This window comes from Trichosurus vulpecula, chromosome 9 (assembly GCF_011100635.1).
Source record: "Trichosurus vulpecula isolate mTriVul1 chromosome 9, mTriVul1.pri, whole genome shotgun sequence".
Taxonomy (NCBI): Eukaryota; Metazoa; Chordata; class Mammalia; order Diprotodontia; family Phalangeridae; genus Trichosurus; species Trichosurus vulpecula.
This window is the reverse complement of record NC_050581.1, coordinates 117,978,451-118,005,078: the sequence shown is the minus strand read 5'-3', so window position 1 is coordinate 118,005,078 and position 26,628 is coordinate 117,978,451. Positions and strand designations below refer to the sequence as shown.

The 26,628-nt window shown below is 50.1% G+C and overlaps 1 protein-coding gene across 1 annotated transcript; it reads left to right on the top strand.

Moving 5' to 3' along the window:
- Nucleotides 1-312: 312 nt before the first annotated feature.
- On the top strand, nt 313-26,415 carry LOC118832225 (laminin subunit beta-2-like). Its single transcript, XM_036739626.1, has 33 exons — nt 313-329; nt 889-998; nt 1,148-1,323; nt 1,534-1,648; nt 1,749-1,822; nt 2,265-2,453; nt 2,563-2,626; nt 4,333-4,538; nt 4,716-4,836; nt 4,928-5,116; nt 5,256-5,435; nt 6,033-6,145; nt 8,244-8,323; nt 8,448-8,604; nt 8,969-9,118; nt 9,293-9,451; nt 9,538-9,659; nt 9,774-9,894; nt 12,457-12,649; nt 13,289-13,432; nt 13,538-13,769; nt 13,917-14,080; nt 15,845-16,084; nt 16,257-16,477; nt 19,052-19,148; nt 19,442-19,814; nt 20,002-20,171; nt 20,258-20,499; nt 20,861-21,028; nt 21,180-21,318; nt 22,254-22,443; nt 23,335-23,476; nt 26,320-26,415. Exons 1-33 carry the CDS (start codon nt 313-315, stop codon nt 26,413-26,415), a joined length of 5,154 nt encoding a protein of 1,717 aa, XP_036595521.1.
- Nucleotides 26,416-26,628: the final 213 nt, after the last annotated feature.

Sequence of the window (26,628 nt, the reverse complement as noted above, 5' to 3'; positions counted from 1 at the left end):
GTTACTCTTAAGGCAGGAGTACCCCAGCTCTACCATCTCCATTCTTCTGAACCCCTCCCCCCACCCATACACAACAATCTCCACCAAGACACTAGCCCTTTCTGAGGTAGTTTAAGAATTTTCCCTGGTTCCTATCCCCTTCCCTGGCCCCAGACCTCTCACTGCTCAGCTTCCCTCCCCTCCCCTGGGCCCCGAGCTCTGAATGACATTCCCCAGAGGTGCCTAGAGACGCTGCTTTTCTGGGCTGGATGGGGAGGGGGTTCATTTGAATGAGAATTTGCTCCTTTCAACCCAAAGGGCTGGGGCGGGGTGATGGGGAGTGGCAGTCTGTGAGAAGCCTCCAGCACCTGCTCTGGCCAACACTAGTCTCTGCAGTCCTAGCTTCTACACATACACATAAACATACCCCTCCAGGATCTGACAGTGCTGGGCTCCAAGATGTGAGTACGGTGAAGGGGTGTAGGAGGAGAGTGGACTAGAATGGGGGTGAGCAGGCTAGCACAGGGAGAGGAGAAGTCTTTCGTCCTGCCCCCCATCTCTAGGGATGAGTAGGGTGAAGTAATCTTCACCCCCCACCCCAGGACTCTGCCTGTTTCCATCTGTGCTGGACTCCAGAGGTGTGGAGTCTGAACTGCAGGGGGAACAGCTTGGATGGGGAGGGGGGTAGTCTGGTGCAGGGGTAAGTCTTGTCTCCCCCCCCCAACCCCACTCTCATTCTCTCTGCTTACTCCACTCCTCCATAATAGGTTCCAAGATGTGCGTTGAAGCGGGGGTGGTCTGGGTGGGGAAAGGTTGAGCTGGAAGGGGAACTGTCTGGTGGTGGTAGAGTCTTTTCCCACCACCCATCTCTTAGGCAAGTCTTCTCTCACTAACCCCTCCTCCCCCCAGGCCCAGCAGGGGAGTGGGTAGCCTGAGCCATCTGTACCAGATTACCACTGCTCCCCATTTCTCAGCCACAAGCCAAGTGGGCCACTGCTTCATCCTGCTGCTGCTGCTAAGTAAAGGGGGTGGCCAGGGAGGAAGGAGGCAGGAAGTGGGGGGGGGTTGTCCCTTTGGTGGGGGGCTGAGGGTTCCCTGGTGGGGGTAGTCATTGAAAAGAAGGGTTGGAAGTTTCTATTCAGGGTCCTGCCTCTCCTCTGGTCCTCAGTACAGATAACCTATGCCTATGAAGTACCTGACCTTCTGCCCCGACCTGGTTGCTCTGGAGGCAGCTGTTACCCTCCCACTGGCAATCTAGTTGTGGGCAGGAGCCAGAGCCTCCACGCCTCATCCACCTGTGGTTTGAGGGGGCCTGAGCCCTACTGCATTGTCAGCCACTTGCAGGTGCGTATTGGGCCAGGGCATTCTGCATTGAGAATGAGGCGTGACTCCCAGAGGGAGGAGGGCCAAAGTCTGCTAAGGGCACTTTGAGGATAGTGGGATCAGAAGCTTCTGCAGGAGATCCTGGGGAGCGTTCCCTTGGGAGCAGAAGGGAGTTTAGGGGCCTTTCTGAGGGGAGGCTGGAGACCCTGACCCCCGCCTTCCTCCACCTAGGACTCTGAGAAATGCTTCTTTTGTGACTCAAGGGGCCAGGGAGGCCATAGAATCCAGAATGTGATCTCTCTGAGTGGACCCGATGGGCAAAGAACATGGTGGCAGGCTGAAAGTGGTGAGGGGGGAGAGGTTGTGGGGAGGGGGAAGGGAACCAATGGGGTGGAATCACTGGACGGCCATCAGGGCAGCTCTGACTGGCTCCTTATTGGTTCAAGGTGTGGAGAATGTCAGTATCCAGCTGGATTTGGAGGGCGAATTCTACTTCACCCACCTTATCATGACTTTCAAGGTACTGAACCCACACCTCTCCTTCAGTATTAGATAGCACTCTTATTTTTCTCATGTGATCCTTGACCTCCAGGTGGGATCACAGCTAGTGGATAGCATGATGGGTCTGCAGTCAGGAAAACGCCAGTTCAAATCCTGCTTCAGAAGCTTACTAGCTCTACTGTAACCCAGGGCGGGTCACTTAAGGTCTGTCTCCCTCCGTTTTCCTCATGAATAAAATGAGGATAATGGCAGTACTTACCTCCTGGGTTGTTGCGAGGCTCCAGTGTGATACTGTAGAGCGAGCATCTGGCACATTGTCAATGCTTTATAACTGTTGGCTGTTATTACTACACAAGTGACCTAATCCTGGTGATTATTGGCCTTATGCTTCCAAGTCCAGTTACTTTCTAACCTCTGACCTTATTCATTGATCCTGTGCACCCTGACACACGTTTCCCTAGACTTTTCGCCCAGCTGGTCTTCTCATTGAGCGTTCAGCGGATGGGGGTCGTTCCTGGAGAGTATACCGATACTTTGCTCACAACTGCTCTGGCCTTTTCCCTGGCATTCCCCTTACACCTGGCCGCAAAGTCAGTGACCTCGTTTGTGATCAGCGTTACTCAAACATTGAACCATCAAGCCAGGGTGAGGTCAGTCCCTTAGCAGAGGAGAAGGCTGAGGGAAGGGGGGTGGCGCGGTTATTAAGGGCTAGAGGTCAGTGGTCAGAATTTCAGGTCCTATTGCCTGCCCCCATATCAGGTAATTTTCAAAGTTCTGGACCCAGCCATCCCTGTGGAGGATCCCTATGGTCCAGAGATCCAAGGTAAGGGACCTTTCAGATGCCCAGACCCATTGAGACTCCCCCCAACTTCCCTCCCATACACTAGGGTATTCCCCCCAGAAGCTGAGACCTAAGGTAGGCACCCTCCATGTTTCTGTGACCCCCTGAGAGGAGCACAGCAAGGCAAGGTCTTCCAGTCAGAAAGAGGTTTCCTTGACAACCAAATCATTTCCTGACTGTTCTACCTCAATCAATGCTTCCCTCCAGGCATTAGCATTTTACAATGTTTTTGACACAGCATATATTTTTTCTTTTTTCTTCCCTAAAGCAAAGGCATTTAATGAAATGGTAGAGCAAACGGAGCATATTTCTTAAAGGGGCCTCATCTTTTCCTTCCCCAAACATTTTAAACAATTGTTTCTAGGAAAACTATTAATGCTTTCTAAATAAAGTTACATAGTGCCATCTTCATAGGAAGATTAGGCATGTAGATCCATTAATTTTTAGAACTGGGAAGGACCTTAGAGACCATCTACTCCAAACCCCATAAAGGAAGAAATTGAGAAACAGAGAGGGGAAGGGAATTAGCCTGAAGCTAATCAGTGGCAGAGATGGGAATCCAATCCAGGTCTAATATTCTTGCCAATATACGAAAATCCCTTAGGGGACAGAACAAGGCTGGGTTATTTGTTTTTGTTCAGTCTTTTTTCTGTCATGTTTGACTCTCTGTGACCCCATTTGGGGTTTTCTTGGCAGAGATACTGGAGTGGTTTGCCATTTCCTTCTCCAGCTCATTTTGCAGATAAGGAAACTGAGACGGACAGGGTGGAGTGACTTGCCAAGGGTCACACAGCTAGTGAGTGAGTGAGGCCAGATTTGAACTCAGGAAGAGGAGTCTCCTGACTCCAGACCTGGCACTCTATTCATTGTGCCACCTCAACTGTCCTGGGTTGTTTAGCAAAGGGATTAAGCTGTGCCTGGAATCATCAGTCAGTGTGATTTGGTGAGGCCTACACAGAAGGAGCTGGGGGATGAGCATTATGGGCAGGGAGAACAAAGGATGGGAGGCCAGATTGCGCCTAATGTGTTCCAGTGAGGAGCTGGGCTTTGTTGGAGCATAGGCTAGGAAAATCCCTGGTCTCCAGTCACATGACATGGGCTAAGTCCTAGCACTGCCATTCATTAGGCCTGTGGCCAAAGACAAGTCATTCGCCCTCTCTGAACCTCTGTTTTCTCATCCTACACACCCAGCTGAAGATACTCTCCTGACCATTGCAAGTTAGTGCCTTCCCTGCAACTCAAGGGCTTCAGAGCCTTTAGGAGTTCAGTGACTTGCGCAGGCTTATACAATCAGGATGTATGAACCAGGATGCCAGAGACAGGATTGGAACTCAGCTCCCTTGGTTTTAAGGCCAGTTCTCTCTCCACTACACTGTGCTGTCTCTCCAGCTATAAAAAAAGGAATGTTAATATTTGTACAGTGTTAGAATGATTTAGGAACCTTAACGCACTCTGAGTCAAGGAGGTTATCTTTAGATTATTAATGGTCTCAAATGTCCTGTAGACACTGGGAAATCATCGAAGGTTTCTGAGCAAGGGAATAACCTAGTCACATCCCTGAATTATTTTGGCATATGTGTGAAGAATAGCCTGGAAAGAAAGATGGACAGGGGAGACAGGAGTCTGAGAGAAGGTTGTCCAGGCTGATGTCTCCATCCCACCCACCATCACTACCCCACTCTCCCCAGAGCTGCTTCGAGTTACCAACCTGAGGGTGAATTTCTCCAAACTCCACACGTTGGGAGATGGGCCCCTGGGAGGCTGGGGCCACCACCATGGGCCTCACTACTACTATGCCTTGTATGAGCTTGTGGTCCGAGGAAGTTGTCTTTGCCATGGACACGCCTCTGAGTGTGCACCTGCTCCTGGTGCCCCACCTAGTGTGGATGGCATGGTGAGTGGAAATCTCTCAGGGCAGGGAGGGTGTGGGGGGCAGGAGGGTGTTGCTTCCTGAGGACTGAGTCTGGAGTCTCTAAGGGTTAGATGCCCAGGGTTTTCTTGGGGTTCAGAATCCTTTCAGTCTCTCTGAGGCAGTGATCCCAAAGTCTTATCAACTCACTACCATTTTCAGGTCCATGGGCTTTGTGTGTGTCAGCACTGGACAGCTGGACCCCACTGTGAGCGCTGCCAGGACCTGCACCATGACCAACCCTGGCGCCCAGCCGAGCCTGGGAATCCTCACGCCTGCCAGGGTGTGTGCTGCTTGTTGCCTTCCATAATCTGTGTGCCCTTGCTATCCCCTGGGTATCTCTGACCCACCAGGTTCCCTCTCTTTCCCCCCAGAGTGTGAATGCCACCAGCATGCCAGGAGTTGCCACTTTGATATGGCTGTTTTTGTGGCCTCGGGCAACGTGAGTGGAGGCGTGTGTGATGCATGTCAGCACCACACGGCTGGGAGGCACTGTGAGATCTGCCGACCCTTCTACCACCGGGACCCCCGTGAAGACCCTCGCTCCCCATATACCTGTAAACGTAAGTCCCTTGATGATGAGTCCTGGCCCCAACCATGAACTAATCCTGGTATTTGCTGCCCCATCCCAATCCTAACCTCCGACTCCACTCATAATTTCTGACCCTGGTATTTGTTCCAACTCTGTTTCTGTGCCCCCAGCTTGTGACTGTGACCCTTCAGGCACCCTGGATGGGGGTCTCTGTGACACACATACAGATGAGGTCCGGGGGCTCCTGTCTGGACAGTGTCGCTGCAAGGCCAACGTGTGGGGCCCGCGCTGTGATAACTGTCGTCCTGGTTACTATGGTCTGAACTCAGCATTACCTGAAGGTTGTTTGTGTGAGTGACCCCGGAGACTCCATGACCTTGGATCCCAAGCCCTTCAACTCAGGATACCTCGTTGCTAGAGCCTGAATTTCATGTAGCCCAAAGCCGCTGTTGTGACCCCTTAACCTGAGAGCTCCAGAATGTGACCCAGAATTTAGGAAGCCCCAGCCTCATGAGTCTATATTTCCTGAACCCCTTGATACAACTCAGGACCCCATGACCCTAAGAATTACCAATAAAAGACACTCAATTTTTGTCACCTGAGTCCAGTTGGACCCAAGGAATCCTGTGTGAGTGGCCCCCAGATCCAAGATTTCATGACTCTTGACCCCAGGACCCTCTAATCCTCTGACTCTTAGAACTCCCAAACTTGTATACCTAGTCACTATGACTAGCTGGATACCACTTAAAGGCTGTCTGTATAAATGATCCCATGTCCCTGGGAACTCTCTGACCCCCAACTCAGGACTCCATGACTCTTAGCTCAGAACACTGTGATTTGAGCCCAGTTCTCTGAGACTGAGGATCAGCCTCTGTCACCTTTCCATCTTCAGTTTTTCTCCAGGCCATCCTTTCCATCACCTTTTGACACTGTCTTTGCTTCCCTAGCCTGCAGGTGTGATCCAAGGGGCACGGTCCCAGGTAACACCCCCTGTGACTCCATCAGTGGTGACTGCTATTGCAAACGTTTTGTCACTGGCCAGAACTGTGACCAATGCCTGGTGAGCTCTTAGCTTAACCTCAGACTCTCTTCTTCCAGCCTGACCCACGGTACTGAAATCTAGTTTCCAACCTAGAACCCCGACTTCGATCTTCGGCACTGAAGGCTGAGCCCTAATCCTTGTCCTCAAGATCCTCACTCAACATCTTTGGCTCTTTTTCCATTTACTTTTGTAATAACTTTAGCAAATTCAACACAGAGGAAGGTACTCTGCTATGTGACTTTAAGTTGGTCTACCTCCAGGTCCCAGCTTTCCCATCTATAAAAAGGAGAAGGTTGTACCCAGCAATCCCCATGGGCTTGCTGACATTCTGGATTATGTGTTCTAAGGTTCCTTCCAGCACTGATAAGTGATATTTTCCATTCTTAGATCCCTTCCAGATCTGAAGTTCTTTGTTCTGTGCTCTGAGGGTCCTTTTAGGTTGATGATTTTTAAGGTTCTAAATAAGATTTTGTTTGCTCCCCAAGAAATCTTGTCTGCTGAAATGACAGCAGGATGCCTTCGTGTGAATTATTATTGTTTGGAATAGGAAATACTCTCAGAAAGGGGACTTGCCCAAAGTCATACGGCTCATTTGTAGGGGAAACAGGATTACAAACCAGATCTTTTGCTTCCAAGTCCTGTGCTTTTTCTAAGCCTTACTGCTTCTAGATTATTTTCCCAATTATTATTTTAAAAATACTTTCAATGTAATTCTTTTTATTGGAAAATTAAACTTAAATATCACCATACACTAAATTGAAAGATGTTACATAGACAGCAAGTATTTCAAGGAAATGAAAGATAAGGTACCATTCAGTACCACCTTTGCTAAGCAGCTCTTACTGGATTAACTTGGGCCTGACTAGGAGTCAGAAGGGATTGAGAGATCACAGAGTCTCACCCTCTCATTTTAGAGATGAGGAAACTGAAGCTCAGAGAAATTGTATAACTTGGCCAAGGTCACATGAGTAGATCCAAGATTTGAACCCACATCCCCTACCTCCCAAAGGATGCTAGTGCTACATGCTGTTCTTTTTAAACTCACTCTGAATACTAACTTTGGAGTCTTACTCTGTGACTTTCACAACTCATTGAGAAAGGACCTGGAACTTTGATTCTCCGTAAGTAAACGAGGGGTTTGTTTGAGGTCATTTCTAAGGCTCCTCCCATTGAGGGGTCAGCTGACGTTGGCTGGTCCTAAGAGAGTACTCCTAGGCCTTCAGGAGTCAACAGCCCCTCTGATTCTCTCTGTCTCAGTTGTAGATGGACACTGACTAATTGGAGGACCTAGTTCATCTCTCTAGAAGGCCTCCGAGCTTCTGCTGGTGCCTCGGAGTCCTCTTTCTTCAACCTGGCACAGCCAGTGCCCAGAGGGGATTCTATCTGATCATCATCCCTTATTCTCCCCAAAACTGGTAGACTCCTCACAGCACAGCTTTGTGGCTGTCAGCTTGAGATTGTGTTTAAAATTTGCCCACACTAGTAACTACAGTCCTTCAGCCCCATTGTTTTTTGACAGCCGCTTCCAGAGCAACTGGATTTCTGGAAAAACTTGTAAGTGGGCCAGTGCCCCCATGGGGACTGGAGAGAAAGGTAGGAAGGAGTACCACAGCAGTGGCCTGCAGGTGGTAGTGGCAGGGACGGTGATCTCTTGACTGCCACAGGGTGAAAATATGCTCCCTGCCATGTCAGCACTGTGGGAAAAGCTCTGGTTGCCTTACCCCAGTTATAGCTCTGAATGGAGGTAGACCTCTTTTGAATCAACAAATTTAGACAGAAAACTTCACAAGATTTTTCTAGAATATTAACCTCTGCAACTGCCTGGCACTCTACCTGTGATCCCTCATCACCTACTTGACTATGTGGCTCTCAAAGAAGAGGTAGCATGGTGTGCTTGGTGTCAGATCCTGGGGTTTAGAGACAGGAGAGCTAGGTCTGACATTAGCTGTCGTACAAATCCTCTAACTTTCCTGAGCCCCAGTGGCCTTGTCTGTAAAATGGGGATAATCTACCTGGAAGGAATGTTGTAAAGGAAACTCTTTGTAAGCTTTTCACTCCTTCAGGAATATGAATCATGTAATTTGTGATTCTTCTTCTCCTTCCTCTCTCCCTGCAGCCAGAATTCTGGGGACTGAGCAATGACTTCACTGGTTGCCGGCCTTGTGACTGTGATTTTGGTGGAGCCTACAGCAACAGGTGGGGACTTAGTCAGTAGGGTTTGGTCAAGAGCCTGGAAGCTAGAGGGAGGGGGGATTCCAGGCAGTGTCAGGGCCAGAAATGGAGGATTAACCTTATCCCCCAACACTGCCTGTGTCACCAGGTGCTCCTCAGGGGAGGGCCTTTGTCCTTGTCGCCCCCACCTACAAGGCCGAGACTGCCTTCAGCTCCAATCTGGTTACTTCTGTGCAGCCCTGGACCAGGCTGTAGCCGAGGCGGAGCTTGGGCAGAGGCTCAAGCCCTCTGACCCCCGTCTGCCTGTGAGTATGTGAGCTCCAAATGTTGGCTCTCAGAGGAGGGAGAGATGACAGGAGACCAGAGCAGTCACGGAGGGCTTTCTGGAAGGGGAACTTGAATAGAATTAGTTGCCTTGGAAGGCAGTGAGCTTCTCAGCACAGAAAGCCTTCAAACGGAGGCTGGATGACCACTTGTCAGGATGGACACATTGTACCAGATGCCCTTAAGAGGCCCCACTAGCTTAGAGATTTTGTGAGTCTCTGAGCTGAAGGCAAGGGGGAGGGGTGGTATTCTGGAGTAGTAGTTAACCAAAGGAGGTAGAGGTGAATCCGACAGTGAGCATCCAAGTAGGAGGAGACATAGACCTTCAGCCCTGTTGTCCTTCAGGGAGCCCCACTACGTGATGCCCCCCCCAACTGCCTGCCAACAACAGGACCTGTGCCGAAAAGGCTCAGATCCCGGCTCCGGCGCCGAAGTAGCACCCCCTGCCCTCCCCACATTACTCGCCGTGGACGCCACAGCCGCCAACCTTCCAAGGTGAAGAGTCGATGGGAAAGCCCTGGGAATGAAAGGAGGCTAGGGTGATGGGAGGTGTCGGACGCTTTCCTGGGCTCTGTCCTCGGAGCTCCCAGTCTGTAGGGAGACAAAGAAGAAGCAGAGCCGGATTTTTCCCCTTGAGCCCTCACAGCATTATTTCTGTCTCATTCCTAGGCTGCTGTGGAGCCCCAGCCTTGGGGCAGGGGCCTTCATGCCTCCTCCTGGACAGGCCCTGGGTTTGTCAGGGTGGAGGACAAGGCTGGCCTCATGTTCCAGGCCCCTCTAGTGCCACGAGCCATGGAATATGACATCGTACTGCGCTATGAAGCTCAGGTCAGGCCCTGAGACTATGGGGTTATGGAAGAGCTGGGGGATTGGGGAGGGAAACTCTTTCACCCTTGATCCTTTGACACTCCCAGGCCCCTGAAGACTGGGAGGCTCTTGTCAGTGTCCGTGCCTCCTCCCTGCCCAGCAGCACCCGTTGTGCCAATGTGTTGCCCTCAGAGCAGCTCTATCAGGTGGCCCTACCCTCCAGGCACAGGTATGAGTTCAGTCAGGGGGATCTGGAAAATGAGGGGGGTGCAAATGTGGAAGATACCAGGAGGGTGGGTGAGCACAGGTACCAATCTTGCATTAACACCCCCTTTCCTGCCAGAGCCGTGGTTCTGTCTAGACCCTTCTGCTTTGAACCTGGAACCAGATACATGGTGACGTTGAGACTACAGCGAGGGACAAGTGTGCGCAGCCTCCCCCGGGGAACCATCCTGCTAGACTCAGTGAGGCTTTTGGGGTCCCTGCCTCCTAACACGTTAGGGTCCCAAGCACATCTCTTCATTCCTCAGGACTTCTCTGAGCCTCACTGTTCCCAGTATTGGGCTTAGCACATCAGGGAGCTTGAGAAAGAGGAAGCCTAGGCTCTGCCCACAGGGAACACATTGTCTTGAGAAGCTCTCCCCCGGCAGGGGGGGGGAGGGGGGGGCAGGGCAGATGGGGGAAAGCTTGGGTGAGCAGGGGTACAAGGCAAGGACCTACTTAGTCATCAGCTCACAGATCTAGGGCTGGAAGGGACCCCCAAGGCCATTCTCATTTTACTTAAGAGGAAGCTGAGGCCCACTGAGGTGGTTTTACTTGGCCGAGGTAACACCTGCATTTAGTGGCAGAGCTGGGATTTCCTCCAGGTCCTCTGACTCTCAGTGTTGTTGTTTGTTGTTCAGTCATTCAGTTGTGCCCAACTCTTCATTACCCTATGGACCATAGCATGTCGGTACCGCCCGTGGGGTTTTCTTGGCAAAGATACTGGAGTGGTTTGCCATTCCCTTCTCCAGAGGATTAAAGCAAACAGGTTAAGTGACTTGCCCAAGGTCACACAGCTAGGGAGTGTTTCAGACTGGATTTGAACTCAAGGCTTCCTGACCCCAGATCCAGTGCTCCATCTACTGAGCCATCCAGCTATCATATACTTTGTATTATCCTATGCTGCCTCTCATTTGGGCCTTATAGGACAGCTAGGATTTGGAGAGAAGAGGGTAGCATTCTGGGCAGGGGATTCAGAGCAGAGGTAGAAATAAGCTTAGAATGGGGCCAGGGAGAGAGCTTTGGGTCCCAGGCTGGGGAGTTTGGACTGAACCATTCTTGACCAATGACATGGTCAGATACGTGCCGCAGGACATTTATCTTGATGGCCATGTAAAAGATGAGCCTGAGGATGGAGAAGCAAAAGGTGGGAAGAGCACTTAGGAGGCTATTGCTATTGTCCAGAGAAACAATGAGGGCCTGGACTAGGAAGAAGGCTTCCCTGTATGTTGGGACAGTGTTCAGGCCTGGCATGATTGGGAAAAGGCAGACATTTCTCTGTGTGCCTTACACTGCAGAGGCAGGTGCCTGCCTACAGCCGCCAGTCATTCCCAGGCCTGCTGAAGGAACATTGAGACATACTCTTGTCATTGGTGTCTGAGAAGTGGATGGGAGAAACCAGACCCTGGATGTGGGGAAGGGGAGTGTATACACCAAGAACAAGCTCACTTTTAGCCTCACTGGGCCAAAATGGAGAATTGCAGTGAGGAGTCAGTCTGCTGGGCTTGACGGAGTCTGGGGGAGCCCCTGGTTTGTATGTGGATGTGCAATAGGAAAAACGAGTCTGTGGTTGGGAGACAGAGAAGGGGTCATGAGGGAAGAGTGAGTCAGAGGAGAGGACTCAGTGTGAGTTAGGGCTGAGCTTTTTAGCCGGGCCTTCCTGGCAGAAAGCTGGGCTAGGTTCTAAATCCTACATCCAGCCTTTCATCCCCACACAGCAGTGGCAGTACTAGGGAACCGGGAGGAGATTGGCTTGTCAGTTTTTATCCTGGAATGACATGTTCCCCAGGTCCCTTGTAGTCTCTGCAGAGGAAAAGAGGGACCCTTGAGCCACCAGGAAGATGGGCTGCCAGTGAAAAATAGCTAAAGGACAAGACTTAATGAAAACCGATTGGGTGTGGGGATGATGGAGAATGAGTCAGCAGTGATTCTAAGGGTTTGAGCCTAGATCCTGAGCTGAAACAGGGAGGCTGGAAGGAGGAGCAGGTTTGGGGTGGAAGATGATCAGTCTCCTTTTGAACAAATAAGGTCAAGGATACAGTGGAGGTTCAATTTGATTCTTAGCTTACTAAGCGCCTGCTGCATGCAGGGCTTTCTGCTTGGTGCTCTGGATACAAGGAGTAAGAAGAGGGACTGTTTATTTTTTTTGGAGGGGGGCAACTGTTTCTTGCTTCAAGGAAAATGTAGTATACTAGGGAGATTCAGCATATACTCAAATAAATATAATGCAAGGGAGAATGTGAAACAGACAAAAGCAAGATCCAAATGAAATACTCTAACAAAACTGGAGGATCCCTTTAAATTAAGGGCATCGACGAAGGGCCCCAGTTGAGGCTGAAGTACCTAGACTGGAGAATCAGAGAAGAAAGAGCCCGAATGAGGAGGGCAGCTATTCTAGGAATGTGTGAATTCATGGAGACAAGAAAGGAGGATTAAATTGAGGAAGAGTGATTGGTACAGTTTGGCTGGAATGTAGAGCCCAGGTCGGGAGAGAGATGTGGGAGTCATCTGCATAGAATGGAGAATAGAAACCATGGGAGTGGATGTCAAGAAAGGAACTAGGAATGCTGAGGGCTGGTATACTTTCCAAAGTCCCTTGGGATTCTCAGATTTCCTGTGACCCATCTGAGGTCTCCCAGTCTCTTTCTCATTTTTCAGAGAGGCCCCCTGTCCTGAATCTGGGTCTGGCCTGTTGCCCAATTCCTGTGGATAGACACCATTCCCCACAGACTAGCCTGTCACTAAGGCTCCCCCTTTCTCCACAGCTGGTGCTTTTGCCTCGAGTGGAGGAGCTTCCAGGTCTGAGAAGAGGGGACCCTGGGGCATCGGGGCGCCTGACAGAACTCAGTCATGCTCAGTGTCTTGAAGCTGCAAGAACACCCCCCCTGGGACCCTCATCAGAATCTTGTGCCCGCTTGGTCTGCAGCATCTCTGCTCTGCTCTATGGCGGTGGCCTGGGTGAGTGACTCTGAGTGGCTGGGACTAGGGAATGTTGGGTAAAGGAGTGAGCAGGACTAGGGTGTCTCCTGGGTCAGTGGAGTCAATAAAGGAATTGAGAAAGAGTGGCTACAGAGTGCCTGGGGGAGGTGGTGACGATGCTAATAATAGCCAGCCTTTCTATTGCGGTGTATTTTTTATGAAGCACTTTACATGTGTTACTTCATTTGGCCCTAGTTTGAGCCTCATTTTTAGATGAGGAAACTGAGGCAGAGAGGGTGGTTAAGTGACCTGCCCAGGGTTATATAGCTAGGAAGTGTCTGGAACAGGATTTGAACTCGGGTCTTCCTGATTCTGAGTCCAGACCTCTGCCCACTGAGACACCTCCCTGTCTTGGAGTTACTCAGGAATTGACTGGGTACTACCTAGAAGGACCACCGGGGTGGAATGAGGATCTACATGTACATAGAGGGATAGGGTGAGAGAAGTCGGAGGGTTGGGGGTGCGACCAGAGAAAGACTGGACACAGGAATGAAAAGGTGGCTGGGGGAATGAATGGAAGTGTCTCTTGTGAGAGCTGAGTCCTAAGGGTGTTTGAGGTTCAGGCACCTGGGGCTGAGTTCAGCCTGCCTCACCCAGATGTTGCTCTCCTACCTCTAGCCTGTGAGTGTGACCCACAGGGCTCTCTGAGCTCTGAGTGTGCCCGTGTGGGTGGCCAGTGTCCGTGTCGACCCCACGTCATTGGCCAGCGATGTGACAGGTGTGAGCCCCAGACGTATGGCTTTGGCCCAGCAGGCTGCAGTGGTGAGGACTGAGACAGACACTGGGCTGAGCCCTGGGTGGGCATGGAGATGGGGTTGGGGCAGACTCTCCCCACCCCTCAACCTGACCCCTCACTGCTTCCCCTAGAATGTCATTGCTCACCTGAGGGGTCCACCAGTTTGGCTTGTGATCCTTTAAGTGGACAATGCCCATGCTGGCCAGGCATCGCAGGACGAAGGTGTGACCGGTGCCTGCCTGGCCAATGGGGCTTCCCTCAGTGCCAGCCCTGTGAGTGTAATGGGCATGCAGAGCAGTGTCACCCACATACAGGTGTGTGCCAGGCCTGTGGAGATGCCACCACTGGGCGTCACTGTGAAAGGTGAGTGAAGCCTCCTCTTAAAGCCCTACCTTAAAAAGGAGATATGACTCCTATCCCTAGGAAACCTTCAGGGCTTGCTGGGCAACATTGGGGTGGTGCAGGTAGGTGGCACCCAGCCTGGTTATTAGCACCACACTACCCCCACAGGTGCCAGGATGGTTATTATGGAGACCCTGTCCTGGGCTCAGGACAGCAGTGCCGGCCTTGTCCCTGCCCTGGGTTCCCGGGCTCTGGTAATTACCATGGGACCTCATGTCAGGCGGATGGTGGGAGTGAACGAATCCTGTGTCTCTGTGCCCCTGGTTATGCAGGTAAGTGGTAACAGGGGGCATTAAGGCTAGAGAACCAGGGTCCAATCTTCTAACCCCCCTCCCCCATATTATGGCAACATTAGGGTTTACAAAGCACTTACCCCACGGCAGCCTATAAAAGAAGTAGCGCAGGTATAATTCTCTCCATTTTATTGATGGCAAAATTGAGGATTAGAGAAATAAAATGACTTGTACCGGACCACATAGCTACTAAATGGAAGGTCTCCTGATGGCAGAGCGCAGCTTTTCACAGCATGCCGTGCTGATTGCCACAGTCCGAGGCCCGAACACCTTCACAGAGACAAAACTGTGAGGGAGCACAGGGAACCAATGGTGTCTTTGGTGATTCGTCATCACTGCTTTGATGGTGATGTTGGTAATGATGTTTGCGAAGACCCGTCCTTAACCATCATCCTAGAGGATTTAGGGACCACAAGCATCCCATTATTCTTCCTAGTTTATACATGAACAACCTGAAGCTTGGAAATAGGAAGTGATTGAAGATTAGTGATTAGAGCTCTGGGCGAAGAGCCCCAAGAGACCAACCAGTCCAAGCCCCTTATTTTACAGATGGATACACTGAGGCCCAGAAAAAAGGTCTGTGGAGCAACAATAGCTTACATTTATACAGGACTTGGAAGTTTCTTTAAGATTCATCGATTTTTAAAAAAAATTTATTGATGAATTTTGATTTTACATCCTAGTCATTTCCAGATGTACCCTGCTCCCCTCTCTCCCTTCCACAGTGAACTATCCCTTGTGACAAAAGAAAAAAAGCCAGTTAAACAAAATCACCCATCACACCACCCACCTCTGATAGCACAGGCAGCATTGCATACCTCCCACTGCCTTTGTCCCACAAAAGAAGAGACATCGGGACTTTAACTATACCGTTTATTCAAGTTTTGTCTCATTTTTCTTTTCATTTATGTTGTAATGATTCTCATTGCTTTCCTGGTTCTGCTGACCTTTCCAAGCAGCAGCTTCATCTAAGTCTTTCCTTGTTTTTTAGTTCCCCACATTTATTTCTCATGGTGAGGGAATATTCTATTACATTCACACAGAGCAGTTTGTCTGACCATCGCTCTCTCTGTGGGAGCCCACTTTGTTCCTAGTTCTTTGTTATCACAGAAGTGCTGCTCCCGTTAATATTTTTGTATTTAGGAGGACTTTCCATCCTTCTCCTCACTGGCACATATGCTTTGTGGTGGAATCACTGGGTTAGAGGATATGGATGGTTCAGTCACTTTTTTCACATAGTTACAGTTTGTTTCCTAGCATGATTAGACAGACCATCATGCAGTTCCACCAACAGTGTACCAGTATGCCTGTCTTCCCACAGCCCCTCCAGCGTGGATTGTTTCCATCTTTGCCATTTTGCTGGGTATAAGGTGGGAACATTAGAATTTTCATTTTCATTTTTCTTTTTATTAGTGATTTGGAGCCATCTTCCCTATTCATACACTAATAGAATTACTAGATCATTGTAATTCTTCCTTTGAGATTTGTTTGCTCATATCCTTTGGTCACTTATTTCTTGGGAGCTTTTTAAGGTTGATGGCATGCTTCTCCTATCACCCCTACCCCAGGATTGCTGGGAGGGAAGGAGTACCAGGACTGGTATCCCATCTTACTGGTCTTAGCATCAGGATGACTAAGGAACTTGCCCATAGCCACACAGCTGGTGTCAGAGCTCAGCCTTGTGCCCTGGGCCTAGGTTCTCTGTATAGGAGTTAATGAAATGGTTTCTCTTGCCCTCTGCAGGTCCTCGCTGTGACCGCTGCTCTGCGGGCTACTTTGGGCGCCCCTGGCCAGAGGGAGTAGTGGGGGGAGCACCATGCCGACCCTGCCAGTGTAACAACAACATAGACCCTAGTGACCCCATGGCCTGTGACCCCCACAGTGGTCACTGCCAGCGCTGTCTACACCACACCCATGGACCACACTGTTCACACTGCCAGCCTGGCTACTATGGCAATGCCCTCCGGCCACGAGGCTGCCGGCGTGAGTAGGATTGAACGGGAGGGAGACTTAGAGAGAGAGATGATGGACTCACACCCCCACCCCCTGCTTGTCTTGCTTGTACCCTCTGTCCCTGCCGAAGCTCCAACCTTATCATCCGATGCTGAGCTCCTCCTTTGAGCCTTGACATTTCTCGTCTCTATTTATCCACTAGGTTGCAGCTGTGACCTACAAGGCACAGTGCCTGCCCGGTGCCTGCCTGAAAGTGGCATCTGCTTCTGTGATAGGCTCAGTGGGCACTGCCCTTGCCGCCCACATGTCCTAGGGCGGCTCTGTGACCACTGCGCCCCCCAGTTCTGGAACCTGGGAGGGCCTTGGGGCTGTGAGCCTTGTGCTTGTCACACCCAGCACTCAGTGCAGCTAACCTGTCATCCGGTAAGGGAGATTCCAGGCTTGTTAATGTTTGTGCACATACACTTGGGTGTTTATGTGTGGCTGCCTGGTGGATGACAGTTGTGTGTCTGTGGATTGTTTGAATGCTTGTCTGCATGTGTGTAGGTGTGATTGTGTGTCTAGCTGTATGTGTGTGTATGTGTCTACATTATTCGGCCATGTGTATGGGCAACTGTGTGTGCGTGCGTGCGTGCGTGCGTGCGTGCGTGCGTGCGTGCGTGTGTGTGTGTGTGTGTGTGGTGGGGTGGGCAGGTGTGCTTGGGGACAGAATCCTGGGCTGGTGGGGGTGGAGGAAGAGGCAGGGGAGCAGAGGTTGGATAAGTCAGGGCCAGATCATGGAGTGCCTCAAATGCTGGGACCCAGAATTTGGGCTAATATCGTAGAATTACAGTCAGGAAGACATTCTGGATGCCTGTCAGGGGCAGTTGTGGGCATCTGTCAGTGTGGTGTAGCGAAAAGAGAACGTGGACTACTGGAAGTCAGGAGACTGGATTTCAAACAGGGGCTAGGTCACCCTGTGACCCAGCACTTAGTACAGCAGCACACAATAGGCCCTTAGGCCTTAGTTTCTTCATCTGTAAAATAGTCCCCCTTGAACTCTCTGTGTCAGAGCTTTGGTGGGTCCATGGGGTAATCTACTGGAATAGCAGTGCTGGAGCCAAGTTTCAGCTCTGTCACCAACAGCTGTGGGACCAAAGACAAGTTACTTCCAGGCAGTGTGGTACAGTGAGGTGAGCCCTGGCTCCAGAGTCAGAGGACCTCAGCCCAATCCTGACTCTGGGGCCCGTTAGGATTTGTGTATAACCAAGCTATTCCCCATCTGGGCCTCAGTTTCCTCTTTGGTGAAATAAAGAAGTTGGGATTGATAGTCTCAGATCCTTGCTATCCTCAAGGAGGATACTGCCCTCTATGGTGAGCTGTGCAAAAAAAAAGAAAGGATAATCCCCCCTTTTCTAAAAAGTTAGACTTTGGAGACAATCTAATGTAATCTCCATTCGCCTTACCACTGAGGAATATGGAGACCCAGATCAGTGTCCTGACAGGTCCAGGGTCACCCAGATAGCTCGTGGAAGGGCCAGAGTGCACAACTAGGTCCCTGACTCCAAACCCAGAGCCTTTCACAAAGGGAGGACGGGCCCACTCATTCATGATGTGGACTTTGTTAGGGCAGAGCACAAGGGGGTCCTTGGGCCTGAATCAGACTCACAGTGTCTGGGATGTCCATCTTCAAGACTCTGAAGGGCTTAACTGGGAAAGGACAGATTTGACTGGTTTGGTTTGGCCCCAGAGGGCAGCTGGTCCAGTAGCAACAGGGGCAAGTTCCAGAGAGACACATTTAGATTTGATGTCAGGAAAAAAAATTCTTTTTTTTTTTAAGAATTAATTTAGTTATAGTTTTCAACATTCACCTTATAAGATTTTGAGTTACAAATTTTTTCCCTCCCTCTCCTCCCCCTCCCCAAGATGGCACTCACTCTGATCTATATAGGCCATACATGTATAATCATGTTAAACATATTTCCACATTAGTCACATGAAAGAATCTGAACAAAAGGGAAAAACCACAAAAAAGGAGAAAGAGAGAAGATAGAATGCTTTGGTCTGCATTCAGGCTCCATAGTTCTTTCTCTGGGTGTGGACAGCATTTTCCGTCATGGGTCTTCTGGAAAGGAAAAAATGCTTTTCAATTAAAACTATCCCAAAGTGGAATGGCCTGCCTCAGGTGGCAGTCTTCAATATGCTATGTGCATTGAGGCCACTAAGTGGCGCCATAGTGTACAGAGCACCAGGCTTGGAGTTGGGAGGAGTGAAAGCCAAGCACAGCCTCAGACACTTTTAGATGTGTGACTGGGCAAGTCACTTAACCCCTGTCCACCTCAGTTTCTTCATCTGCAAAATGGGGAAGGTAATAATAGCACCTACCTCCTGGGGTTGTTGTAAGGATCGATGAGATAGTAATTGTAAAGTACTCAGTATCGTGCTTGGCACATGGTGTTTGCTGTGTAAATGAATATGTAGGTTATGTGTTTTATACAGATCCGTAAAGTATGTAATATGTAATAGAACAACACGCATCAGATCATATATGCGGTATGTTGGAGTGAGGCTTCTTTGAGGGGCACACTCTAAAATTCAGGGGTGCTGTGATCCTAGGCTCACAGGGTTTAGGTCAACAAAGGGCTGTAGCAATCACTTAACTGTCTGACTTTAGAGAGAAGGGCCTGAGACCCAGAGAGGGGAAGTGATCCACGTGGTTTGTAGCAGAGCCAGGATCTGAACCAAGCAAAGGCTGGTTTGGGATCGAGGCAGAGACGAAGGAGCCAGTAGGGAGGGAAAGCTTGAAGGTGCCCGAGGGTTATGGTGGGGTTGATCTGTGAGCTGAGGTCCTGGAGGAGATAGGTGGGTGGGGGCAGAAGATAGACTGGTGAAGGACAGCTTTGTCCAAGAGAAGGGCGTTACAAAGGGCAATAGAAAGACAGATTGAGGAACCCTCTGTGTGTGGACTGTGTCTTTGTCCTTCCAAGAGCCCCCTGTCCTGGTCTCATGTCCCCACAGGTCACTGGCCAGTGCCCATGCCGGGAAGGATTTGGGGGACGTACCTGCTCTCAGTGCCAAGAAGGGTACTGGGGGGACCCAGAGAAGGAGTGCAAAGGTGAAGAGTAGAGTGCCTGGAAAAGGTGGGCTGAGGGCGAGGGGGATGTTGTAGAAGCAGCTCAGTGTGGTGGAAAGAGTCTGACTTTAGCCAGTAAAGAAACTGGGTTTGAATCCCATTCCTTCTCTTTACTAGTTGCATGGCCTTAGACAGCTCACTTCCCTTCTGAGTTTTTTACCTCCTTCCATCCTATAGTCCTAAGAAAAACAAAGTGTGTGGGAGGGGTTGTATGGATTTAGGGACCAGGGAAATCACTTCCCTGTGCTGATCCCAGCTCCTTTGTTTTTCCCCAGCCTGTGCCTGTGACCCTCAGGGCTCAGTCTCTCTGCGCTGCCACCCTAGGACCGGGGCCTGCTCGTGTCTTGATGGCATCTCAGGCCCTCAGTGCAAGGCCTGTGCCCGGGGTTCCCAGGGCAGTTTCCCCCACTGCCATCCCTGCCCAAACTGCTTCTCTCAATGGGATGGACAACTGGATGACCTCCAGCAGCAGCTGGCCACATTGGCTCAGGGAAGGGATGCCCTGAGTGAGGTGGCTACTGAGCAGGGCAGTGGGGGGCGGCTCCTGGCTCTGGAGGCAGCCTTGGGGCAGGTCCAGGGAGTCCTGGTGTCCACCCAGCCCCTGTTGGGGCCCTTGCAGCAGCTGATGCAACATCGGGATGGACTCAGGCAAGACCAAGGAGGTCCAGGGGCTTGGAGAGGGGTGGGTAGGATTTTAGGATTTTAGGGTCTGTCAGGAACTGGGCAATCAGGGACCAGGCTTTAGAGGCCATTTCCTGAAGTCAGAGGTCAGCTTCTGGCTGTTGGAGCTGAGGACTGGTCTTCATCCCGGAATGTTTCCACATCTTCTTTATAGGAGGGAGGTGTCAGTGCTGAACCGGGCACTTCGAGGGGTGGAGCGGAATGTGGGGGTGAGTGGTCCCTGGGCTGGAGCTCAGCACTCCCGCATAGACCAGCTGATGCAAGAAGTGGAACATCTCAACCGCTTGACCACCCAGCTCAAGGAGGCCCCAGGAGGAGCCCAGGGTATGGCCCAAATGGATGCTGGTGACACTTCTGGGGTCACTGTTGGGAGGGAGGCTCATCCTTATGTGCTGACCTGTTTCCCCCAGATGCTGCTTCCCTGGTCTCCAGGGCTGCTCTCATCTCCCAGGAGGCTGAGTTTGGTGTTAGAGTCACAACTGCCCTGACGGACACGGAGAGTGCCCTGAGCCAATCCCACAGTGTCCGCCGCAGAACAGAAGGGCTGCTACAGGAGATGAAGTCTCCCTTCAGAGCAGCCACCTTGGGGGAGCAGCTCCAGGGCCTTCTGAATGCCTCCTGGGCCCTGACCCCCAGCCTGGCCCAGCTCAAGGTCAGAGCCTTTGGGACGGGAATGATGAGGATGGTCTAAGTCTGGGGAGGGGGATTGTGGCTCCAGGAAAGTTCCCTCTGGTTGGGCTCAGAAATCCCAGAGAGGGTTTCTGGTTTGGAAGGACCTGGATTTAGAGTCTCTTCCTTCCCACCTCTGTGAGTTTGGGTGAGTTTTCCTCCTTACCTCTCCTGGCCTTGGTTTCCTTTTTTATAAAATAACTAAGTTAAACTAGATAGCCTCTCCAGCCTGTTACAGTCTGGACATTCTGGGCTCTGGATTTTTGTGACTGTGGGGTCAGGAGTCACTGATCTCTCTTCAGTTTCCAGAGACACCACTCTGGGCCCATTGTCTGTGTCTGCAGGTCTGTGGAGGGCCGTGGGGTGTAGGGAGGGCCTGTGCTCTCTCCCCCTGTGGGCCAGCCTCTTGTTCTGGAGCACTGCCCACTTCCCTGTGGGCACTGGGGTCTGCTCGCAATACATCCCATGCTTTGGGTGCTACAGGTACCAGACTGGGGCGGCTACATCGACGGGTAAGGACGGAGCCACGCTGGGGGGAATGGCAAGGCTGGAATTAGAAGCATGGGGAAGATAGGCATATGGGGTGAGCTTTTGCAGGGGGCTGAGGGTAGGACCAAGACATTTAAGAAGGATCAGCCCCACTAATTCACTCCACTCCCCCAGCTGCAACGGGTTGGGGCTACGGCAGGGGCTGCTCACTCACGGGCTGAGGAGGTGCTGAGCCGAGCTCGAGCCGCATGGCGTGGGGCTGGCACTGCTCCCATCTTGGCCGCCATCCAGAGGATCCGGGCCTTCCTTACAAGTAAGACCAAGGTTGAGGGGAATAAGAAAACAATCTTTCTCCCCTCCAGTCAGACCCCCAAGTGGGTATGAAGAGTTCTGAGCTCAGGGGCTCAGCAGACCCTCTCCCTCATGATCAGGGTTCAGGCAGAGTAAGGTTGACAAGTCAGGGTCATATCAAGAGCTACCAGGAAGTTAGTTTGTGCCAGGGTCACAACTGAAGAATGGTAGTGAGGGAGGTATGTGTCTCTCCTTGTCTCCATGAAGGTACTGACTTCCCCCACCTAGCTAAAGCAGAGTTTAGGCTTAGGCCTGAGGGGGCCAAACTAAAAAAAAAAACAAAACACTAGTTGGGTTCAGAAGACCTGTCTTCAATACTTAGTAGCCATGTGACCTCAAATAAGCTGATTTCCTTCTCTTGAGTCTCAGTTTTCTTGTCTGTTAAACGGGTATTACAATATGCTACCTACTCTCAGGGTTGGGTCCTGGGATTTAGATCTAGAGAGGCCTTAGAGATCTTTATTCTGAGGAAAGTGTTTGGAAATCATAGAGCACTATAGAAATGGGAACTTTGGCTAATCTTATTTCCCTAGCCAACTAGAGGATGCCATAGTGCCCAGGGCACTGGGCCTGGAGTCAGGAAGACCTGAGTTCAAATGCAGCATCAGATCCTTACTAACTGTGAGACCCTTGGCAAGTCACTTTAACCTCTGTTTGCCTTAGTTTGCTCAACTGTAAAATGGGATAATAATAGCACCTACCTAAGGGTTGTTGTGAGGATCAAATGAAATAATATTTGTGAAGCACTTATCACAGTGCCTGGCTCATAGTAGGGGCTTAAAAATGCTCATTCCCTTCTCTTCCCCTGCCTCCTTTCCTCCCCTTCCAATGAAGTTTAAGAATCAGAATCTACGTCCATAGTCCTGATATCAGTCCCTTGTCTTCCCTCCACTCCAGGTGAAGGGGCAGACCCTGAGAGTGTGGAGCTGGTGGCCCAGAGGGTCTTGAAAATCCCTCTGCCCCAGGGGGGCCGGAGAGCAGTGGAACAGCTGCTGGAGGAAATCCAAGATGCCCTCCAGCTCCCAGACAGTATGGACTGGGCCTTGCCTCCAGCCCAGGGCCTCCTTCAGCAAGCACAGCGGGCCAGGTGAGGAGCTGGGGCTTCCCGGATTATAGAATGTGCAACTGGACAGGAACCGAGACTTAAGCTAGGAATGGCTAAAGGACCTGTCTGTGGTCCCACAGCATTGTTGATGAGCATTTTTTAAGGTGCATACTGGGTGCCTGGCACTGTGCTAAATAAGTGCTGGTGATACAAAGAGAAGCAAGACCATGGTTCCTGCCTTCAGGAAGTTCCCACTCTAACAGGGGAGACAGCATGCAAACAACAGTGTCTGTACAAGACAGAGACAGAGCACATGGAGGGTGATCTCAGAGGAGAAGGCACAGGCTGGGGGCTGGGGGAGGGGAGGAGGCCCTGGAAAGGCTCTCAAGAGGGTAGAATGGAATCTGAGACTGGAACGAGGCTTGTAGGCAGAAGTAAGGAAGGACAGCCTCCCAGGCATGGGGGACAGTCAGCCAATGAAAAGGAACCAAGTCGCTGGATTGTATCCTTCACGCAAGGGAGTGAGAGAAAAGAGCCAGGTTATGCGGGGCTTTACCTGCCAAACATGAATTTATATTTGAGCCAGGACTTGAACCCATGTTTTAGGACTCCAGGTCCATCTCTTTTTTGACCAGGGAGGACAAATTTTACTTTGCTCACATAGAGCATTAGAGACTAATGAGGCTTACTGGATGCAGAGCACTTGAAGGCATGTTTACCTGACCCAGACCCCTCCTAAAGCACCAGAGGACAATGAGGCTTGCCCAAGATCACCACAGTATGGCAGAGATGCTCCCATTTATCCTGTGATTTCAAATCCAGCGCACCATCCATTATGTGCCCCACATCATGCATTACTGACGAGGCCCTCCCTGAGACCACTGAGCACTCAGGGTTGGGTCCAGGGCCAGCTGACCTTCCCTGTGTCCACAGGGAGAATGCAGACAGAACCCAGGACAGTGTTGGGAAGACCCGGGAAGCTCTGACTGAGGCCCAGAACAACGTAGGGAGAGCTGAGAGAGAGCTTCGGAAAACAAAGCAGGCGCTGAGGGGCCTAGAGGTTCAGACACAGGAGGTGAGGGCTCACCCAGGGGCTCCATTCCTCTCCCACAGGCTCCATGTTTCCCAGAACCCCCAGATTCCCCCCCAGATACTACAAGCATTCAGCACTTGCCAGTGGTCTAGGAAACCTTCCTCAAAGTCCCATATGCCCCTTACACTCCAGAAACTCCTCCTTTCCTTTACGTATCATGTGTTCTTCAACACTCCTCAAGCTTCCCTCACTGAACTTTATATTCCCCTACATTTATTAATTTTCCCAATGTCTTCTGTGTTCCCCAACACCCTTAAAATCCCTTAGGATTTACTGTACCCCCAACACTTGTAAACTTCTCTTTTGTTCCCCAGCAAAGCAAGAAACCCCCTACAATACCCCTCAAAATAATTCCAATTTTAAAAATCCCAGTATCTCATGGTCTCAATCATACAAACCTTCCCAATGTTCTCCCAAATCCTTAAACTTATCCTAATGTCTCTAAATACATTTCAGCATCCCTTGTGTCCTTGAACATTCCTGAGACCTCCCTCACTGACCTCTGGATTCTCCACCACCTCCCCAAAGTCCCCAGTGTCCCCCTCCAAAAGAACAAGCAGGCCTTCAGTGTAGGGGAAAGGGTAAAAATGAGAGTCTCAGGGTAGAGGGAAAACCTGGCCTGTGTCAGGGTATTGGAAAGTAGAAAAATGTCATGCAAGAAAGGAAGGGAAGACAGACTCTTGTACACTTGGAATGAAAAACAAATTTGAGGCTCTTGCAGGAGAATTGGAAGAGCCTGCTTTGTGGAGGGAGCAACTGCTCATCCACTTGTGGGCAAGAGAGCATCCACTAAGTCAGAGGCGGACGAGCATGGAGACTGGTGACTTCTTGCTCAGTCAGTTTGATGACAGTCGTAGAGAAGTCTGTTATTTTCTTGGCAGCACATGGATTCAGTACATAACTGAGAACCTCCCATGGCTTGTCAAAACATATGACTAATATCTACTTCTGGTGATTCATATGGGCATAAATAATATTGTCAGAAGAAGCCTCTAAAGTATTGCCAAAGATTATAAAGTCTCAGGCAAGAAACTGGAGACCGAAAGGACCCAGGTGGTATTTTTATCACTGCTACCCCCTGAAGGCAAGGGATGCAGGGGAAAACAGCTGGCTAAGAAAATGATGCTTGAGAATGGGGTTTTGATTTCTCAGCCATGGCTTAAAATAGAGGAACAACAGACCTGTAGACAGGGATGGAGCATACCTAACAAAGGTGGGTGTCATACAAATCTAATCAGAAGGACTTTAAAAATAGTGGAAGAAGGGAAAAAATTGCTGGCATATATTCAAGCTAGAGACCATAGAGAGTACCTACATTGTAGGAAAAGAAATAGCAATTTGAGACACCCTAAAGTCCACAGGTGGCAAAATCCAAGAGAAGAGCTAGTAGTAAATCCCACAGCTTCAGGTGACACAGATGCGTAAAATATAAACAACAAGCAAAATTAAGCTAGAGGTTCCAAGAAGACAAATTTGACCTCCTAGTTCTCATTGAAACTTGACCCGTGACTGAGAAATGATTCTGGATTAGAATTTCTTATAGAAAAAAACAAACGAGGTAGGTAAAACTGTGATATAGTAGCCTTGTATATTAAGGAGGCATTCTCCTGAGTAGCAATCCAGGAACCAGAGGATTTTGGCCTGGGAGTACACTGTAGATGGCATGGGCATATTCAGGAAACATATTGCCATTCTGGAACTGAAGCAGGAAATAGCAAGGGCAATGATAGTGATTGAGGGGAGAGTCATCTGTCTGGCTTTCAGCAGGAGCTGCCTAAAGCAGAGCATTCAGCAACTTCTCGGCTTGCCTTAATGATATTTCCATGCTCTAAGAAGTGAAGGAACCAAGAAAGAGAGAAAAATCTCTGCCAGTTCTACTTCTCAGTTATGAGGAAGAGCTGGTTCCTGAAGTGGAAATGAGATTCTTGGAGTCGGGGATGGGGGTGGGGACTACTGCCTTACAGAGTTTGTGATGGAGGAGAACAAGGCTGGGCATCATCTGACATGCTCCCTCAATCTTCAGAAAACAGATTTCAAAGGGAAAACTAGCATTCCATGAACTAAAATAAAATTTCTGCTCTGCAAGTCAGCCCAGGAGGGATGGGAGACTATCAAGAATGAAATTCTGAAGGCACAAAGGGAAACAGTTCAGATAAGGAAGTGAAAGGGTAGTTGTTTGAAGAGAACAAAAGTAGATACACAGAGAACACACCACCCGATTTGGGTTTTCAAAAGTACAGAAGACAGAAGCAAGAGTAATAGGCATGTTATAGTAACAGGATCAATCCAAACACAGCGGAGTTCTGTAAAAATGGTGTCAGTAGAGCTAAAGCTCAGAGTGAACTGAGGCCTCTGAGGAAAGAGAAAGACTTAATGAAAGAAAGATGGGTTTTTAAAGGCTGTATTGAGGAAAGTGAGATCAAAGAAGGGAAAGCACTTGGGGAAGCATGGGTGGAATGGTGATAACTGACCATCGAGAGAAAGCCAAGCTGCTTGGCTGTTATCTGAGCTGTTTTCTCTGCCTAGCAAAATCTCCTTTGGACCGGAAAGGACAAGAAAGATTTCTGATGGGTAGTGGATAATCAGTCTAAGTAAGGAGATAGCTGCCACAATATTGATGGAGAACTTCCTCAGCGCTTCAAGGTGCTGGAGCTATCAATTCAAAGGAGCTTCCATTCCATCATGGCATAGACAACATGGAGACATATGGCCGAGCATGTACAGAAGCAATACAAGAGAGTTAAGGAGGGAGGGCATGAGCACTTGAGGGGTATGGTTTAGAAAAGGTTTCATAAAGAAGGTGATGTTCCACCTGTGTCTTGAAGGAAGACGAAGTGTGTAAGGTAGAAGAGAGGAGGGAATATATTTCAGGCACGGAAGATGCAAAGACATGGAGACAGGAGATGGAGCGCCATCTGTGAGGAACAAAGAGGTGGCCAGTTGGTCTTCTGGATGGTAGAGTATGGGAAGGGGAATATAATGAGGTTGCACAGATGGCTTAGGGCTGGGTTGTGAAGAAGGGTTTTAAAAGCCAAAGAATCTATATTTGATCCTTGAGGCTATAGGGAGCCACTGGAGCTTATTGAGTAGGGGAATAAAATGGTAAAATTTTGCCTAAAGAAAATGTCTTTGGT